A 19,879-nucleotide genomic window follows, 5' to 3' on the forward strand; every position below is an offset into this window, starting at 1 on the left:
TTTCTTTTGTTTTCTGTCATTTGTTGTCTCATCTGTTTTTCACCTGTTTTCCTAAAATAGATGCTCTAATTTTACCAGCAGCTGCTAATAAAATTTCTCATAATACACTTATGCCCATATTTCTTAACTTATCAGCTTCAGAAATAAAGCAGTATATATTAAATTTCTGTTTTGTTAGAAACCTTTTCGGTGAGTGTTTGTAGTCTAACTCAACTTGATCTATAGAAAAATGAGAATTTGCTAGAAAGCTATTATGGTATTCAGTTGAATCCAGGAAAGATTTCAATACCCTTGCCTTATGAAGGCAAGGAATGTATCCAGCCTTCAAGAGCTACAAAAACTAAGGATTTCAAATCCATTGACTATGCCATTTTTTTTTTTAATTTCTCTCTGTGGATCAGTTTAATTTCTTTCCTATCACATGGCAGGAAAAAAGCTTTTACATCTTACTCCTTACAGTTTTAACCATCTAAGAGGTACTGATTTCTCTTGGGTTCCCTACCACAAAATCCTTTGCAAAGGACCACAGGATTGGTTTGATCAGATGCCTTCTAGACGAGTCAATAAGATTACATTGGATGTGGTGATAGTTCCTGCTATAATCACATGGGTAGGTAGGCAGGGAAAGGAATTTGGTTTTCAGAATAGTAGAAGATTTGACAGCCAGAAGAGCATGTCCTATACTCTCACACTTTGAAAGATAAACAACCTATACCTTCTTTTGTTCCCAACACCCAGTAGCTAGTTAATTTTGGTAATTTCTAGCTTGATTTTTTTCTTCCTTATGTGTAAATCAGATCTACTTGCACTAAAATTAGACACTTCTGTAGCTCTGAAGTTTTTTGTATTTTTTTCTTGTGATTTTCATGCATTACCGGGGTACTTTTTCTTAATTTCAGAAAGTTTATTTCTAGTTGTTTTAAGATTAGGCAGTATATACATTAGACAAAATTCCAAATGAACCAATAGGACTGACTGTCTACTGATATCAGAAAACAGGGAGCCAGACATGGTAGGGAGGGAAGTGGAGATCAAAAGGGTGAAGCTGGTCAAAAAAGGCATAAACCTCTAGTTGTGAAATAAACAAACCCTGGAGATGTAATGTACCATATTGTGACCATAGCTCATTATACCGTACTGTATATTTGAAAGTTGCTGAAAATAGATCATATACATTGTAAAGATGGATATAGCCAACCAGTCAATCCTAAAGGAAATCAGTCCTGAATATTCATTGGAAGGACTGATGCTGAAGTTGAAACTCTAATACTTTGGCCACCTGATGCAAAGAACAGACTCATTAGAAAAGACCCTGATGCTGGGAAATATTGAAGGCGGGAAGAGAAGGGGACAACAGAGGATGAGATGGTTGGATGGCATCATGAGTTTGAGTAGGCTCTGGGAGTTGGCGATGGACAGGGAAGACTGGCGAACTGCAGTCCACAGGGTTGCAAAGAGTTAGACACGACCGAGCGATTGAACTGAACTGAACTGAGAGTAGATCCTCAAAGTTGTCATCACAAGTAATTAAGTGTGGCTGCAGATGTTAATTAGAGTAGACTACGGTGATCATTTTGCAGTATATACATATATCAAATCCTTATGTTGTACACTTAAAACCAATATAACGTAAAAAGTAAATTATATCTCAAAAGTTTATTCTCTTAAAAAGTTAATTAAACAATTCTGGAATTGTTTATCTAGTGAGATAAGAATCTAAATTCATGTTTTTAACAAACAACTTATTTTTCATCTATATTAACTCACTGAAAACTCTGTTTTTTTTCTTTGTGATGTTACCCTTTTTCTGTTATATATTATTAGATAAAACAAGATTTGTGTCTCTGGAATAGTTTATAAAGAATGATTTTTTTTCCCATTTTTTAGAGAATGATTTTGATTGAGTTAAAATACCAAATAAATAGAAAGTAATCACAGGCTATTCAATAAATAAACTCTGAATCAAAATTGATATCAGTTTAATTTTATTTCATAATCGACTAAATATTTCAAATAAAATAGTTACAATTAAGAAAAGTCCTCCAGTTTTTGTTTTAATTTCACGTTTTATACATTGCACAATTTTACAAGATACTCATTTTGATCATTTCATAACTTGGTGAGGGAGGAGGTAATAATTCTTTCAGATGGTTAAATACAACAGGATTTTTGCTCTCATTTTATTTGAGAGAGATGAAGCAGCTTTTATTTTCAACATAAATTCTACACAAAAACCATATACTTTGCTTACCTCACATATTAGACATTAAAGATGGCATACAAGCAAAGATAGAGTTGAATGGCATCACTGACTCAATGGACATGACTTCCAGCAAACTCCAGGAGATGGTGAAGGACAGGGAGGCCTGGTGTGCTGTAGTCCATGGGGTCCCACAGACTTGGACATGACTTAGCGACTGGACAGCAACAAGCAAAGATCTCTTGAAATTTTATGTGGCTACAACTACGTTTGTATTAAAAAAACTTACAACAAATTTGCTATCTTTTGAGCTTTTTTTCTCTTTCCTTCCTTCCTTCCTCTGTCCCTCCCTTCCTCCCTCCTTCCTCCTTTCAGATATATTGCATTAGAAAGTATCTATTTATAGACATTTACTATAGACATCATTAAGCATAACTGTCTTTGAGGAACAGTGGAAAATGTAAGCTTAAAAAAATAATAAAATGCTATACAGAATCTTCTATTGCGTAAATATCTATTACAGCATTGAATCATATTCAGACACCATTAGCTGGGACTGCTGCATTGCAGAAACTATCATGAGAGGACATTTTTCTTCACGGAAAATCCCAGAGTTCAGAGAAGAAATAGCAACATAAGCTAAATATTCACCATATCAGGAAAAAAACCCCAGGTCTTTTGAGTAATAATTCTGGGAACTCATGTCCTTAAATGAAAAAGACCAGCCAGGCATCTCTGGCCACTGAAGCTCTGTTCCTTTAAAAGGGTGGCTTCTTGTGGAGATAGACTCCTTAAATAACTGTCTGCACCAAGGACCATTTGGCATAATTTCATCTTTGTACAAAGACTCTTCACAGAAGCTGAGGTTGAAATCCATAGAGAAGTAAATAAAAGATGATGACTGATGGGCCCATCCAGGAAGGAAGATTCTTCATGGCTGTAACATCTAATTTGGATAATAGACTTTCTCTCTACTAGCCCTTCTTTATTTGTCTGTGAAGTTACAGAAAATTCTTAGGTAACAAGCTTTCCCCATTACTAGATTTAAATGTAAGAAATAAAGTTTATCCCTTAAGAAAAATGTAAACTCGGTATTAAAGTTTGTTTTTCGATCAAATGAATTGGATTTGCTACTGTTTTTCTAACAATACAATGAAAACAGTAAAGAAAGGTCAAATCATCAAGTGAGTAAATCCAAGGATTTTGCCTCAATGAAGTGGATAACTATTCTTGGGAAAATCACAAAAGGAGTTGGGGGGAAAATAAGTGTCAGAATTGCAGTATTCTGTAACACTCACTGAGTTCAGCTTCCTTTGCTTGATTTCCTCACTACTCACAAATGAGTGAAATCAAGGAACTTTAGAATCTCCTATGTTCCATCATTTCATGTCCATAAAATCACTAAAAATCCAAGATTGTCAAATGATTCACTTGTCTTTCTAAAGAAAGTTAAATTAAAAATCCCTTAAGACAGGAATTTTTTTAAGTTACACAGTAATTTTTCCCCCTTTATAGTCATATTGGACATTGAATGAAGATTGTAAACCACAAAAATCCAAAGTTTTTGTTTTAGTCTAAAAGATATATATACTGTATCCAGCTGATTCTTAGGTAAGAATCACTATCTTTAAAAATTCCCATGTTGAATACAAAATACATAAATATATAACTATTTGGAAAAATATTATTTTTGTGTATGAGAAAAAAAAGGAAATCTGTTTTACATTGTGATGTCCAACTTGTGTGTGCATATTGCAGCTTGGAAGCTCATTAGGCATTTGGGCCATGTCCTCAAAATTCTGTTTTGCCTATTTGTAATTTCCCTTTAACAAAAAACAAGAAAAGAAAGAAACAAAAACAGAAGCACCCTGCTCAGGAATCCGAGAAAGCCTTTATGATGGACTCGTAGGCAGGTGGGGGTGGTGTTGAAACGCCAATCCGAAGATTGCTGTTGGACCAGTGGAAATCCGGACGGCCCAGGCTGTGGGAAGTGTTGATGGAGGAGGTGGTGGATGAAGGGAAAGTCACCAGCTGACTCTCAGTTTCCACAGGAAGTGGTGGGCATTGCAGAAAGGGGTGGAACGTGGAGCCCCTGAAGCTTGACTTTCTTGGAAAGGAATTGGCTTGCTCCAGGGAAGCTTGTCGCTGGAAAGTGAGGCTCGCCAGGCTGAGGTTGCTTCGACGTTCACAGCCACTGTGGCGGTAAAATCCATTTCTGTTGAGGCCGTGGCTATATGAAGATCTGGGTCGCCGGCTTGAACTCCACTGCGAGATGGGGGCGCTGGCCCTTCTTCGAGACAAACAGACAGACAAAGCCCAAATAAATCCTCCGATTACAAGTACCGTTGCCACGGATACCGTGAAGGACATTATCACATCCTCTGAAACAAAGAAAACAAATAGGCAATGTGATTTATAGATAGGTGTTCAAATAAATATACAGGCAAAATGCAAATGAGGACTATGGGATATGTGATTAACTTAGATTTTGAATTTGGGAGGTAAAAGATGGTGTTGGGTGGGTATAAATAAATGAAGCTGATAGGCTTCCATTTATCAAAGAAAAACAATAAAGGATGTAAAATGACATCTTTTTAGCTGTAACACTCCACATTGTTTACAATATTTTCTTATCTTTAAGAAATTAATAATTTAAACGTCTCACGTTTTGAAAAAAGGCTCTTTATTTAGCTCATAAATTTTTATAGTTGCAAATATAATCCAAAGATTACTTCCTTTTGAATTACAATAGTAACCAATGTGCCAAAAATCGATAAAGAATTTCATAGTCACATTGGCTTTGCCTTTCCCTCTGTCGCTTTCCAATCCCCACCAGTGTCTCCCACCCTGCAGGTGGCATGATGCCTCATTTCCTGTTCTTATTCTGAGACAGGAAGTGCTGCTAGAGCCATCTGGCTGACTGATTTATGTCATACTTCCAGAACTCCTGGACCGTCACCTTTATCTTTGACTCATTGATGACATGGGCTATACAGACTGCTAAGCTCTTTCTTGGTCCTCAAGCTGCTTCATGCTATTATCATGCCCTTGTGATCATGAAATTCCTGTCCCCAAACCTCCATGGAATCTCTGCTATACACCAGTATCCTCCAATTCACAGAATTTGTCCAGATTTCCTGTTGTAAGCAGGGAAAAATGCCTTTCCCAAATACCTTCTTGCTTCTTTTTGTGAACTAAAACATATTCTAGAATGAAACTGGGTAGCAGAGCCCTGCATTGACTGGAAAGACATGCTGGATGTTAGAAGATCCCTCCCCCCTTATCACCCACCACACACACACACCCCACTCTTTACCCCATGATCTAATCCACAAACCATATTGATTTTCACACTATCCCGAAATCTGTCGTCCTCACTCAAATTCCATACGTTTCAGAATATTTTCCCCCAATACCTGGATATAATTTTAGAATTTTCTATTTGGAAAACTCAGTATGCACTGAATTTTAAATACAGTCAACGCACCAACTGAGTATGGTTCATGAAAAAAGACTGGCAGAAAATCCATCAAGCTGATCCCAGCCCAAGTTGCCCACCCACAGAATTGTGAGCTAAGTAAATGGGGTGGATTGTTACACTGCAAAAGTTAATTGATTCAGGGTTCCAAACTCAGCTCTATTCCTAACATTCTGTGTGATTTTTATAAAAATTTATTTAGACTCACTTATTTTATTACTTTCTTCAAATGAAGGAGTTAGATTTTATGATAACAAAATTTCTCTCCAGTTTGTTAATATAGTCTATGACAGTATGCCCCAAACCTATAATATAGAAATAACAAAACAAACCAGTATTAATAGATTAAAAAGATATGCATTGTTCCTTAATTTTTGAATCTATTTTAGCATCCTTCTACCTTATATAGTCATGTTTTTCTCCTGTGGAAAGACCATATTTGTTATGTCGAATGTTTACAGTTATCACAAATGCTTGTATCAAATCTCCAAAACAACTCTTTATGTCAAATCTAAGCAATGAATCCTTTATAACAGGAAGATGACTTCTGAAATACAAGATGATTTATGACAGTTCTTCTAGACCCAGTATTGTTCTTCAAAATTGTCTCTCATCTAATATTGAGTCATGGCCTTAAAGTGAAATCTCTTGAGACTGGAGTTTCATAGAGTTAGGCTTTATCTGAAAAAAGCAATAAGCACATTCAGAACCTAAAAGTAGCCTTATTGATAATACAGTAAAATTCCAAATTAACTTGTAACTATCAGTGCCCCCAAATATTTAGAACTTAAAAAGGGAATTATAGAAAATCTGGGCTGCCAACACAATGAAACCATGTAAATCAGGATTTTCCAAATTTTCTTCTGAAAAACAACAGAGAACAACAAGATGACCAAATAAAATATACAAAACCATGCTTTCAGCATAATTAGAAGACAACAAATATCCAAACGTCAATTTATTTACAAAATAAATGATGGAAAACAGAAATCAATAAATTATCTCCCATACTTCCACCATGTTGTCATGGAGAAGAAGGGCAATTCTGGAGATACTATAAAAATAAAATGAAGAGGTATTTTGGTACATGAGCATGCTGATCAGGAAAGGGACTTACTTGTAAGTGAACATAGGAATGGGAAGTGGCAGTCTTGGAAAGTAATCCTTCCTGTGAGGAAGCGTCCTATCACAAAAGGATCACACTTTTTATGATTCTACTCCCATGAAATGTCCAGAAGACACAAACTACATAGAGAGTACATTGGTGATGGTCTAGGGCAAAGGGGCAAAGTAGAAGGGAGTCAGGGGAACCTCTAGAGGGGACAGGGTTTCTTTTTGAAGGACGGAAGTGAAAGTTGCTCAGTCGTGTCTGACTCTTTGCAACTCCATGGACTATACAATCCATGGAATTCTCCAGGCCAGAATTCTAGAATGGGTAGCCTTTCCCTTCTCCAATGGCTCTTCCCAACCCAGGGATCGAACCCAGGTCTTCCGCATTGCAGGCGGATTCTTTACTAGTTGAGCCACAAGGGAAGTCTAAGAATACTGGAGGGGGTAGCCTATCCCTTTTCCAACAGGGAAGCCCCTCTTTGAAGGAAGAAATGTTCTTAAATCAGATGCTGGTGGTGGTCACACAACTCCTATAACAAACCATTTAATTGTGTGCTTTACGTGGGGGAACTATATGGTCTGTGAAATATATCTCAATAAAGTTGTTTAAAAAAAAGAAAGAAAAAGACAGGTGCTTTTTGGAAACCACACAATGAAGGTGGAAAGAGGCAAGACTGAGGGGAAACTTGAGGATCCTTCAAAACAAAAGAAAACTGAAAACAAAGGATATGCAATTCCTCCCAACTCCATTCTCTAAAAATTAAAATCAACCAGTAAAAAGCAACCAAACACATACACACACACACACACACACGCACACACACACCACACAGTCAGCCAGTAAAAACACCATGTTTCGCTACCCTGAGAAAAGGATGAACTTGGACTGACTCCCAGTTTCTGGTGTGGGCAAGTGAGGGTGGATAGGTGCTTACTAGTATCGTTTATCCAAATAGGGAAGTAACATGAGACTGTATAACTGGGGCTGAGCCTCATATTAGGAAGATGTTGAATTTGCATGTCCCTGGGGTGTATACTAGGAATTCAGGGTTAAATAAATACGGAGTTTAAAGAGATGCAAAATTTGGAATCTTCATTGCTGCAAGAGAGTTCAACTATCCAAGGAACGCACTTCTACTAAAAGAAAGGAATGTGTTTATAGGAGCGAGTTGAGAATAAACTTCCAGGAAAACCAGAATTTAACAGGTGGTGGAGGTCAACCCCAGGGAAACACAGAAGGGCTAATTAGGATGGCCCACAGAGACAAGAAAGATTACGAGCACTGAATCAAAGTGAGAAGAGAATTTTAGAGAGAAGTGATTAGCAACAAGGCGCCCCAGAGAAATTTATCAATTCATTTGTTAGTGTATAAAGCACCCGCTAGATACCAAGTACTGCTAAGTACAGAGACAGCAGGGAAGAAAATAATCTGTAGAGAAGGTAACATTCTAGAAGACTTAAAGTAAGAAAAATGCCCATTAGATGTGGCAGTGAGTGGATAACTGGCCACTTTATGCACAGTAGATTGGGGGTCAGATGATGGAAGCCCCTGAGTACTTCTGCAAGAAGTTCAACCTCTTCCCTGTGGGCAAAGAAGAGGCTTGAGCAGTTACCCATAGGAAAGATAGAGATGGAGCTGGTATTGATATCTGCGGTAGACTGAAAACAGAGAAGCAGGGAAGAGAGAGAAACAGTGATTCGAGCATGCAATAATAATGGCTTAATCTGGTAAGTTGTAGTAAGAATAAGAAAGAACCCGATCATGGGAGTCTCACAGTGAAAAGAAAGTAAAAATTATTCCATAGTGTCACATCAACTAATGTCCTAGAGATAAGACATTGAGGAGCATAACGGTGATAAACTGAGGCTTAGAAGCTCTTGTTCCTAAAATCTAAATAATAATGTTATTTTATAGTAGTAATTTGATAATCAGATCAAATTTTAATGTTTTAGAAATTCTGGTATCTGCTTACTTTATATTTGCTTGCCTTTGCCATTTTATGCAACAGTAGCTTATCAGAGGATAGATTTACTAGATAAAATTTTAATTCGTATTATAATCATTACGTTTTTCCTTGAAGTTTTGTGTTGTTCATAACAGCTATCTAAATTCTGGATTTCACTGAAAAATGTTTTAATTGCTCTTATAAGAGAACTAAGTAAAAATCATAAACTACTCAAATACTTCATAAAACCCAGTCTTTTGTCTTCTTCCAAAGAAGTATGTGAATCCAGAAATTTTACTAAATGTGGTTCTTTTGTTAAGGAAAATACCTAATTTTACTATATTTCAGTTAGGTTTAGCAATCCCTGTTTTTTGTGAGGTGTATTGCACATAATTTGAATAATTTATCATGCATTATTAAGTGGTCAGTTGTCTCTGGAAGAGTTTATGCATTAAGTAGTTTATGCTCCAGAGGATCGGTAAGCTGATTACCATGATAAACACTTTAATCAAAGAATATGAATAAAGTCACTCAGAAATTCTGTCTTCCTATTTAGAATAGATGAATGAGAGATATATTATGATTCATTTTAATGTTATTGTGTCTTTGAGTAGAAAACTAATGCATTAAGTTGAGACAGTTGGTAAACTGTAAGCTCATTCTAAATTTGAACTTCTATCATTCTAAGCTAGAAAGATTTCACTAAAACTAAGATTAAGAAAATTTTGATGTTGGAATGAATACAGGTTACAAAATGCAACCTTTTTTTAATTTCATTATTTTGGTAAATAGTAATATGCATTTTTAATTTGATTAATTTAATATAGGGTCTCGGGCACTATTTTAAGTATATTACATCCCTTAATTGTCAAACAACCCCTATTAGGGAAAAGCCCTTTATCTTTGGTGTGTTGTAAGAAAATATTAATCTGAAATGAAGAACTTGAAATGCATAAAACTGTATTGATTTAATACCAGATTTGGTAGCCAGTTACGGATAGAAATACTTGGGGGAAATGTGGTAAAGCGGTGTTACGTATTCTGCAATTACATTTCTGAATCAACAACATCCACTGGAGAATTTTAAATAACAACTTCAGATACAGAATCACAGATATAATGTATTAATTAAAACAAACTCTTAAAAATGCCTCAGCTCAAACTCTGAGTTTTTTTATATTGAAACAGAGTCATGCTTTCGAATTGTGGTGCTGAAGAAGACTCTTGAGAGTCCCTTGGACAGCAAGGAGATCAAATCAGTCAATCCTAAAGGAAATCAACCCTGAATATTCACTGGCAGGACTGGTGCTGAAGCTGAATCTCCAACACTTTGGCCACCTGACATGAACAGCCAACTCACTGGAAAAGACCCTTATGCTGGGAAAGATTGAGGACAAGAGAAGGGAGTGACAGAGGATGAGATGGTTGGATGGCATCACTGACTCAATGGACATGAGTTTGAGCAAGCTCTGGGAGATGGTGAAGGACAGGGAAGCCTGGCGTGCTGCAGTTCATGGGGTTGCAAAGAGTCAGACATAACTTAGCAACTGAACAAGAGGATTTATGCTATAGGTGTGTGTGTCTGTTAGTCGCTCAGTCGTGTCTGATTTTGCAATCCCATGGAGTATAGCCTACCAGACTCCTCTGTCCATGGGCTTCTCCAGGCAAGAATACTGGAGTGGGTTGCCACCTCCTTCTCTGGGGGATCTTCCCAACCCAGGGATCGAACCCAGGTCTCCCACATTGCAGGCAGATTCTTTACCATCTGAGCCACTCACTGCATATAAATAAAATATTTAATTTATTTTAATAATTGAATATTGACAATTAGCACTAGTCAGGGGGCTGTTGCTTTCACTCAAGTATGACTAAAAATGAGAAAATAAATACTAAAGTCTGCAAAGTATTGGGTTGGCCAAAAAGTTCATATGAGTTTTTCTGTAAGAAATTATAGAAAACCCAAGCAAACTTTTTGACCAAGCATGCTCTTGTATATAAAACTATGTATAAACCTTTGTAACCACTAGAGGCTGATGGAGGATTCTGAATATCTCAGTACATAAGCATGTATAATAGATGAGATTAAAGAGACATACTTACTTTATTTCAACTAAATGGAGCTAAAACCTTAAAATCCCATAAAAGCATTTAAGGTTTACATGAGCTCCTGTGCATCGCCTCCGTGCATATACCCTCTGAGCCCTTCCACCACAGCCTCTTCAGACAATGTGTTCTAAAAGATTAATCTATAGCTGATATTAGCATAAACTTCATCTCAAGAAAAAATTAGAGACTTTAAAAATGTAAAATCAAGGGGAAACAATTTTACTTCAAGTAACAATTATAATGCAACTAAAAAGATCAAATGATTGCTTTAAAAATGACAGATCTCCCTTTAAAGGAAAAAAGGACCAAACTCTAACATTAGTAAGGCATGGCATATAACTCAAATGTTATCCTATTTTATAACTTATGTCTATATAACTGCCAAGGGGCTGGTACACTGGTCCTCAGTGAATGACAGCTATTATTACTAATGGTTGGATAGCTTTTCTGTGTCATTTGATATTTCCTAGCCTAATAATAATGGTCACTATAGTGCCTTCCAATTCTAAGATTCTAATATCGAATCTGGTTTTCAATAAATCTTATCCATGCCTAAAATTCTGGCCACTAGTATCAAAATTTATTAAACGTCACCCCCTAGTGGCCTTGAGTTGAATCGTTCTAATATCTGAAAAGTGATTTTATCTTTGACAATAGAACATTGACCAATTCACAAAATCCTTTGCAATCTTAAAAGTCATTAAACTTAGTTATTACTGAAGTAAACTGTGTTGGTCTTACCCTAGAGAACAGAGCAGGATGGGTCAAACAATAAGATTTTGGTAAAAATTGTTTTTAGGAATAATTACATTTAAGGTTCAGAAATCTTAATTACAATAATTTAAACAAGAGCAAGCATTTCCTATGCGTATCTCATCTCCCAGAAAATCCTATTGGGCCTATTGTCAGAACGTATTCAGAATTCAGCTTCTCATTATCTACTCTGCTACCTTCCCGATCCAAGTCACCATCATCTGTGACTTGGACTATTACTATAGCCTTCTCTCTGGTTCCTGCGTCTCTCCTTGCTCATTCTCAGTACAGTAGCCAGAGTGAGCCTTCTAATGTGTTAGTCAAATCACATCACTCTTTTGTTCTAAACCATTCATTTCTCCCAGAGTATAATAAAATGTAAACTCTCCCAAATCGCCTTGAGGTTCCACCTTTATCTGTTCCCTGTTAACTGTGCCCTCACTACTCTTCCCCTGGCTCATTCATCTCCATCCACACTGCCCTCTTTGCCATCCCTTAAACACAGCATCTGTACTTCTGACTTAGAGCCTAGTTTGAATTATAACGTGTTCCTGAAACTCTACGCAGCCGTTGACATGGGTGACTTCAGGTCTTCACTCACATGTCACCTTCTCATTGAGAGCTACCCTGACCACCTCATTTAAGGGTCACCCTGTCCCACCTCTGATGCCTAACTGCCCCTGTTGGTTTTCCTTTTTCCTTTCTAGATTACTAGAAACTAGACTAACTGTATTGTGAGACAAATGAAAAATCTGGGAGATTTGTAAATAGTGTTGATCAAAAGAATAAGGCATAAGTCACACTATGAATATAATTATTTAACAATACTGTTCGAGTAGAAGGTAAGTTAAACTATGTTCAGAAGGAACAGGGTAGACCATCACTTTCTGTGTGTGATAAACCAACTGTATCAAACCACTGGACCAATGATAAAATACAGATCAAAACAATATATTTTTTAATCTGGGTGTAGTCATTAGGGGGCTTCCCAGATGGCGCTAGTGATGAAGAACCCACCTGCCAATGCAGGTAGATGTAAGAGACGCAAGCTCAATCCCTGGATCGGGAAGATACCCTGGAGGAGGGGTGGGCAACCCACTTCAGTATCGTTGCCTGGATAATCCCATGGACAGAGGAGCCTAGCGGGCTACAGTGACATGGCTTTAGCGATTTAACTCATAGCCATTAGAGACTTCTCCAAACTGCTAACTTGAGGGAGCAAATTTTAAGAGAAAAGAAAATCCCTTATCACAGTAATCTGTAAAGAGAGGCAAAAAGTCTGAGTAGAATTCTGTGAAATCTCCGTAGGTTTCGAACACAAAAACTGGAGTTCAGGTTATACCAAGGAAGGTAGACTCTGGGAAATATTCTAGACTCTGAGTTGGGCTTCCAAAGAGCTATTCCCTAAAAGTAATAGCAAATAAGCACAAAAGTAGACCTCACAAAGATAGAAATACAGTTAACCCTTGAACAACATAGGTTTGAACTGCATGGGTCCACTTATACATGGATATTTTTTCAATAAATACACAGCAGTGGTTTCCTCTGGGGATGATATAAATGGGGTTGACTAAAAGTGTCTTTAGGGAACTTTTCAGGTTGGAGATAACATGCTATATCTTTACTGGGCTTTGGGTCACTCAGGTGTGTATGTATTTGTCAAGATTCAACAAATACTCAGTTATGATCTGTGCACCTCATTTTTTGATCATTTTACACATTTTATTGATGTACATTTGACCTTAAAAGAAAAAAAACTAAAATATTAAATTCTTGTTAATACTATAAATGCTAAATTAACTAGGGGGAAGCATACAGATATCTTTCATTTTCTTGGAAATGTAAACTAATAGATTGGTTGATAAAATGAATATTATAAAAATGTTAATAGAATCTAGAAGTAAGTATATGGATATTCACTGCAAAATTCTTCAATTTTTTTCTGTATATTTCTTTCATAATACATTTTAGAAAAATATATGAGAGAAGGTCATGAACAACTTTAAGGCAACACATTTAGAAATTTAATTCAAATGGGCAAATTCCTACAAGACACAAAGTGCCCTTAAGTAATCAAATGATCAGTAGAAAATCTGAATTATCCAATATTGTTAAACACATTGACTGTTCACCTAAAACCTTCTTATTAAAAATAGTACAGATAATTACACTGGTGAATTCTTTCAAACATTTAAACAATAAACAATGCCACTTTTACACAATTTTTTCCAAATGATAGAATTTTTTCCACTTCCTAACCTCTTTTAGAAAACCTGCCTAACATTGATACCAGAATCTGACAAGGCTATTATAAGAAAAGATTACTACAAGCAAATTTCTATCATTAACACAAATGCAGAAGCTCTAAAGTCAGTAACCTATTAAAAAATACATTCTTCTAGGTTCTGCCTCATCCTACTGAGTCAATCTCTGAGCATGGAGTTCAGTGAGAGATGAATCATGAGCCTTCTGTCTGTGGAACTGAGATACAGCAGTTTTAAAGACAAGCATTTATAAACACTTGTCAATCAAACTTCCTAGGTAACTGATATAAAGCAAGTAATTAGCAGGCTGTTAATATGAAATGTTGATAGACGTCCAAGAGTTTTTAAAATACAAATTAAAGATACACACTTGAAACATAGTATTTGTTTACTATTTGGGAAGAGGAGATATAAAGAACATTGTTGGGATGCATGCCCAGCCCATAAGCTTTCTCCCTCCTCAACCGCTCTAGAAACAACCTTCTTCCATCTTCTGGGGTAGATCCCTAAGTGACATATTTTTCTCAGGTTATGAAATAAAGTTTTCAGCTATTAACCAAGGTTTGCTGCCCTTGACAGCACTTGATTGCCCAAGAAATCAGTTAACAACCCTCCATCTCTTCAACTGTCTTGGAGAGGATTAGGGCTGTTATCAAAGATGCACAGAAAAAAGAAAAAGCTGGTGCTCAGAATTACTAACAGGATTATTAAATACTTAGAATAAAAGATAGTCTTGAAAACAAATTGTTTTACTCCAATCACTAGACATTGTGAAAGACACAAGAGTGTTTTGGGTTTTTTGCTTGTTTGTTGCAGTTACAAAATACTGAGAGCCTAAAAGACTCAAGAACATACCTTTTACTATGATGAACAGTGTTGGAAAAATAAACTGTGGTCCATGAGTCATGCCCAGGTCAACTTGGGCTGCTGTTTAAATACCACAGACTGGGTGGCTTCAGCAACAGACATTTATTCCTCACGGTTCTGGGAACCAGGATGCCCAGCATCCAGGTGCCAGCATGACCAGGTGCTGGTGAGAGCCCACACCCTCATCTCAGTGCTGGCACACAGATGGAGAAAGAACAGTATCTCTTTCTCCTTGTCTAAGGCCATTAACCCCATCATGGGGGACCCACCTTCTCATTTGACCCCAGTTACCCTTCAAAGGCCCTATCTCCAAATAACATTGCACTGGGGGTTAAGGATTCAACATTGAAAGGGGGAGGGGACTTAAATATTCAATCCGTAACAAGTGAATTTTCAGAAGCAGTGGGAAGAGGAGAAATTTTGGAGACCAAAAAAGGGCTATGCATACATGTGACCAGTGAGGGTCCTGGATAAGGGGCCGTTACTCCATTTCTGCCTGTGAATGAGCTACAGATTCATTTAGGGAATCCCAGAGAAATTGGTATCCATTTCCAACTTCTTGGGATCCAGATGGGAAAGATGACAAATCTCTCTGAGAAACTCTGGGTCCCTGAAAAGCAGAGTAGGGATGAGGAAGTATCGACATTAGTATATCCAGATCTAAGGGTCTTATATACAGCCTAAACACCCTCAGGTCCAAGGTTATGGAATAGCATTCAACATTGTTCTGTGCCAGCTGAGACAGATGGAAAAGAGCCAATAGACTAGAAAGGAAAAATCATGCCATTAGCAAATGTTGCACAGATCATACTAGTCAGATTTTATGGTAATAATCTTCAGCAGTGAAGGCAAGAAAAAAGGGCAATGCCCCTAAAGCAGATGAGAAATATACATCGGCAGAGTCAGCAGACACCAGAACTTGACCAAGAACCAATAGCCCTCTCGTTCCAACACACTGGATAGCGTAGAGTTCGCAGTCCTGCCTCATCCCCTTTCCAGCTTTAGAGGAAAGTAAAGAGGGAAGTGGGGAAGCTTGAAGTAACTAAATTAAAAATAATTAGGTTAAATCAGATCTCCTGCACTATAGGCAGATTCTTTATGTCTGAGCCACCAGGGAAGGCCAAGTTTAAATCAGATCTCTGTCCATGGAATTCTCCAGGCAAACTTTTACAGTATACAGTAATACCGGAGTGGGTAGCCATTCCCTTCTCCAGGTAAATTTTTACAGTAACAGCCAAAACTACACAAATCTCTCTCAAGTCATTCAGTTCTCCGCAAACTCAGCTTGTGTGTTTTTTACTTCTGTATATTCGCTGATAACATTTTTTTCCTGAACTTCCTGAAATTCTCCAACCCTGCCGTATTTATCTCACAAACACCAGACACATTGCCTAATACATAAGGAGTGGTCAGTCAATGCTTCTGACTAAACTAATGAACTGAATATATAAAGAGATGAAAGAATGCTTTAATAAGGTAATGTAAGAAACAGGCATGACTACAATGTTCTTCCTAGAATTGTCTCCCTATTTGAACCTTATCTGATTTATAGAAACAGGTAAAGCCTCACTTTTTTATCTAAGAAGGATTTAGGGATCAGATGGTTCAGACAGTAAATAATCTGCCTGCAATGCAGGAGACCTGGGTTCAATCCCTTGGTCAGGAAGATCCCCTGAAGAAGGGAATGGCTACCCACTCCAGTATTCTTGCCATGAAAAGAGGAGTCTGGTGGGTTATAGTCCATGGTGCACAAAGAGTCGGACACAACTTAGGGACTAACACTTTCACTTTTCTGCCATATGCATCTTTCTAACTCATAACATTCATTCCCATTTTACTGAATGTTATCTTGCAATATTCCATAACCATATAGACATATGTTTGCATATGTATGAACATATAATCTCCTCCAAGAGTGTAATCTTCTTTAGGACAGACATTATAGATTTGATGAGGATTAAATCAGGTGAATAAAGGCAAATTCCTAAACCAACAAATTCTCCAATTTTTCACAATACTAGCCGAAACCACACATGGTAAGGTAAGAAGTATAACCAAATGGTCTTAGGACTCTAAATACAAAAAGACTCGTCAAGTTTAATGACACTTGTCTACTATATCATTAAAGCAGAGTGCAGCAAACTCTAACAGGTTATGTTTCCTGTTGCTTTCACTGGGGTTGTTTACAGGGAAGAGAAATGCATCAAAGAAAGCAAAAGTGAGAAATACAAGTCTTCAGCTGTGTCGTCACTCAGGCCAATTTTATCTATCACCTGTGCATTAATTACTGCCATGTCTGTACAACGTTTAGTAAATTTTACTGGGTGATTATCAAGAAAATGTAAGCTATCATTATTGGTAATAACCTGGTATCATTATCTAATTTTTCAACATTCATTAAAGAAAACCAGGGAATTTACATTCGGAAAACAATTTTTTATGCAGCCTTAGCATAAGTCTGGGAAATTTGTATGGTTTGATAATGTACAAATTTTGCTTTTCTAAACTTCTTTCCCTATCTTTTGAATTCAAACTGCAAATAAGCAGATAATTGATTTTGGAAGTAATAGACAATGCATTGCACTGCACTTCTCAGGATTTTCAAATAACATTTTTGTGGAGAGAGTGGACATGATAGATATCAATTTAGATAGAAAAAGTGAATAAAAATTTAAAAGGTCAACATTTATATTTTAGGAAATTTTTACATTTCATAGATTCACATTTTTGCATTTTATGCTTAATTTTTTTTTACCCCAGAAGAAATAATGGGATCTTCTATATATTTTCCCCACATGGTCAAACATTATAATATTATATCTGCACAACATATCTGTTTGGCTTTGTTAATGCTTATCAAGGTAACACCCCCCTTCCTGGTTTTCATTATTTCCATCTATTTTCCGTTGTATTCACAAAGTAAGATAAAGAAACACTCAGAACTATCTTTGGAACAATAAGTTTGAATTCTTTCTTAAGCATAGATTTCTATACTTTAAAAAACATTATTTTAGAATTGGTAAATTGCCACTAAATATTCTGATTTTAACTGGAGTTATTTTATGATTATTCTCCATGTTTTAATCAGTGGATAATGATTTTTTTTCCCTTAAATCTTTACACAGACCTGAAAATTTAACTTTGATCTGAAAAAAAAATTGATTTGGCTTTTACAGGTAATTTTTCAGTAAGAATTACTTTTCAATAATTTTTATATCATTTTTGCAAAGATGAATTTCATTGAAACACATTCTCACTATTTTTTAGCATCTGTTTAATACATTCACTCTCTCTATAAAGGAGGACCGCAAACTATATTGTAAGAAATCCATATAATTAAGACACTCACAATTCAGACTTGTCTTTTGGTGTAAAGTAGAATAACATTACCAAAAGCCATTCTTTACAATATGCAAGTATAATTTGCTTTCTTTTTCTTAATTCTTTAATAATTACAATAGGATATCTACTAGTATCTTTCATTTTCAAACATGAAATGAACATAAATGATGGTAAAAAGAGAATTCATTCTCTCTATGAAAATTTCTGTGATGGTGGAAAACCAGGTAGGTGGTTAGGGGCAGGAAGCACCCTAACCTAAAAATGAGCAGCATTTTTCACCTGAGAGTTCCCCAAACATACTTCGGAATCACAGTAGAAAGTGTTAAATAGTTCCCTTGGGGAAGTGATCTCTTCCTAAACTTCATTATCTCCTTTAAAAAAATTTTTTTCTGGATTTAACCCAACTTCTCCCTTTATTTTTTAAATTTCCCTAAACCCAAGTACCTGCATCAGTTTCATGTCTCAGCCCTTCTTCCCTGATTCTCCAGCCTTGGAAGACCCAGATTTTACCTCAGCTCCACTCTGTTGCTGCTGATTGACTAGAAGTTGTGTCTGAAACCAGTCAAAAACTACTTCTGTATTGTTCCCTTTTTCCCCGTGATAGGCTTTCTTTACAATGTTATATGTGCTGTTATTTCCACTTAACTTGTTCTGTTACAGTTTTCCCCTCTAATTTCATAATATGATTTTTTTTATTTGATCATGTCATCACATTCCTTCAGTACATTTATTATTTAGATTCACTTTGGAAATTAAAGAGTATAACACTGACAATGTAAGTTAAAATTAGTCTCTGTAGAAATTCTTAGGTTCATTAAATAAGATACATAATCTGTATAACCATAAGACAAAACAGTTTTCCAACAAAATCCACGATAATATTTTCCAAACAGCAATGACTTTCATTTTTTTTTCATTTTTATTCTTATTTTCTAATTATCATTTCCTATTATTTTCTTATTATTTTGTAACACCAGCCAAAATCTTGTTGCCCAGATTCTTCTTGAATGACTTCACAGCCCACTTTACAGACATTTTACATGAACAAATTTTTTTGTACTAAATCTATGAAAACCTTAGGTCTTCAATTTAAAGTAAGTAAAATGGCTCAGAGGTTTCCAAGGTTTAAATCACCTCTAGGCAGTGCATTTCTCCACATTCTAATTTTAAATTAAAAACAGCTAAAGAAAATCTTACCCCAAAAGTTTTCTGGCCATGGGCTCCCTAAACTTGTTGTGTTATTAGCCATAATATCCACAAAGAAGAGAAGAGAGAAGAAAAGCCAATGTGTCCAGAAGCACTTTGAGTCTGTGTCTTTGTAGTTCGGCAGGAGAAAAATAATTTTCACACAACCTCTCATATACTTGTGTTTGCATGAAAGGAAATAAGTGTTTCATGTTTCCTGCTTTTATACTCAAATTAGCAACTGTTTTTCTTATCTTGGAATTCCACACAGTTCCTGAGACACAAAACAATTTCCTTCTCGTCATTTCCTCAGCTCAGTTGCTAAGTACCCACCTTTCCCCCACCTCCAATCTGCTTTGGGGACATGAGACTCCTTTTCTGTCTTTTCCTCATCTCCTACTGGCATGTAGAGGATGACTTCCAACTCTCAGCTACAGCACTTTGGGTTAAATTTGTGTTGGATAAAGAAATATACTGAAAAAAAAAAAAAAAAAAAGACTGCCTTCCAATGTTTTAAAACTATAATATAGTTTAAAAACTATATTTATATAGTAAGTTGGGAGTGGAGGGGAACTCTTCGGAAATCCATAGTCTGCTCCAAAACAATTAATTTTATCCAATACCTATT

At 36.3% G+C, this 19,879-nt stretch overlaps 1 protein-coding gene across 1 annotated transcript; it reads right to left on the reverse strand.

Moving 5' to 3' along the window:
- Nucleotides 1–1,979: 1,979 nt before the first annotated feature.
- On the reverse strand, nucleotides 1,980–19,442 carry MYCT1 (MYC target 1). The gene is given in 3 exon segments (XM_065927756.1): nucleotides 1,980–4,581; nucleotides 19,264–19,340; nucleotides 19,342–19,442. Coding segments are annotated over 3 exon segments (687 nt in total). The 3' UTR covers nucleotides 1,980–4,072.
- Nucleotides 19,443–19,879: the final 437 nt, after the last annotated feature.

This window comes from Muntiacus reevesi, chromosome 3 (assembly GCF_963930625.1).
Source record: "Muntiacus reevesi chromosome 3, mMunRee1.1, whole genome shotgun sequence".
Taxonomy (NCBI): domain Eukaryota; kingdom Metazoa; phylum Chordata; class Mammalia; order Artiodactyla; family Cervidae; genus Muntiacus; species Muntiacus reevesi.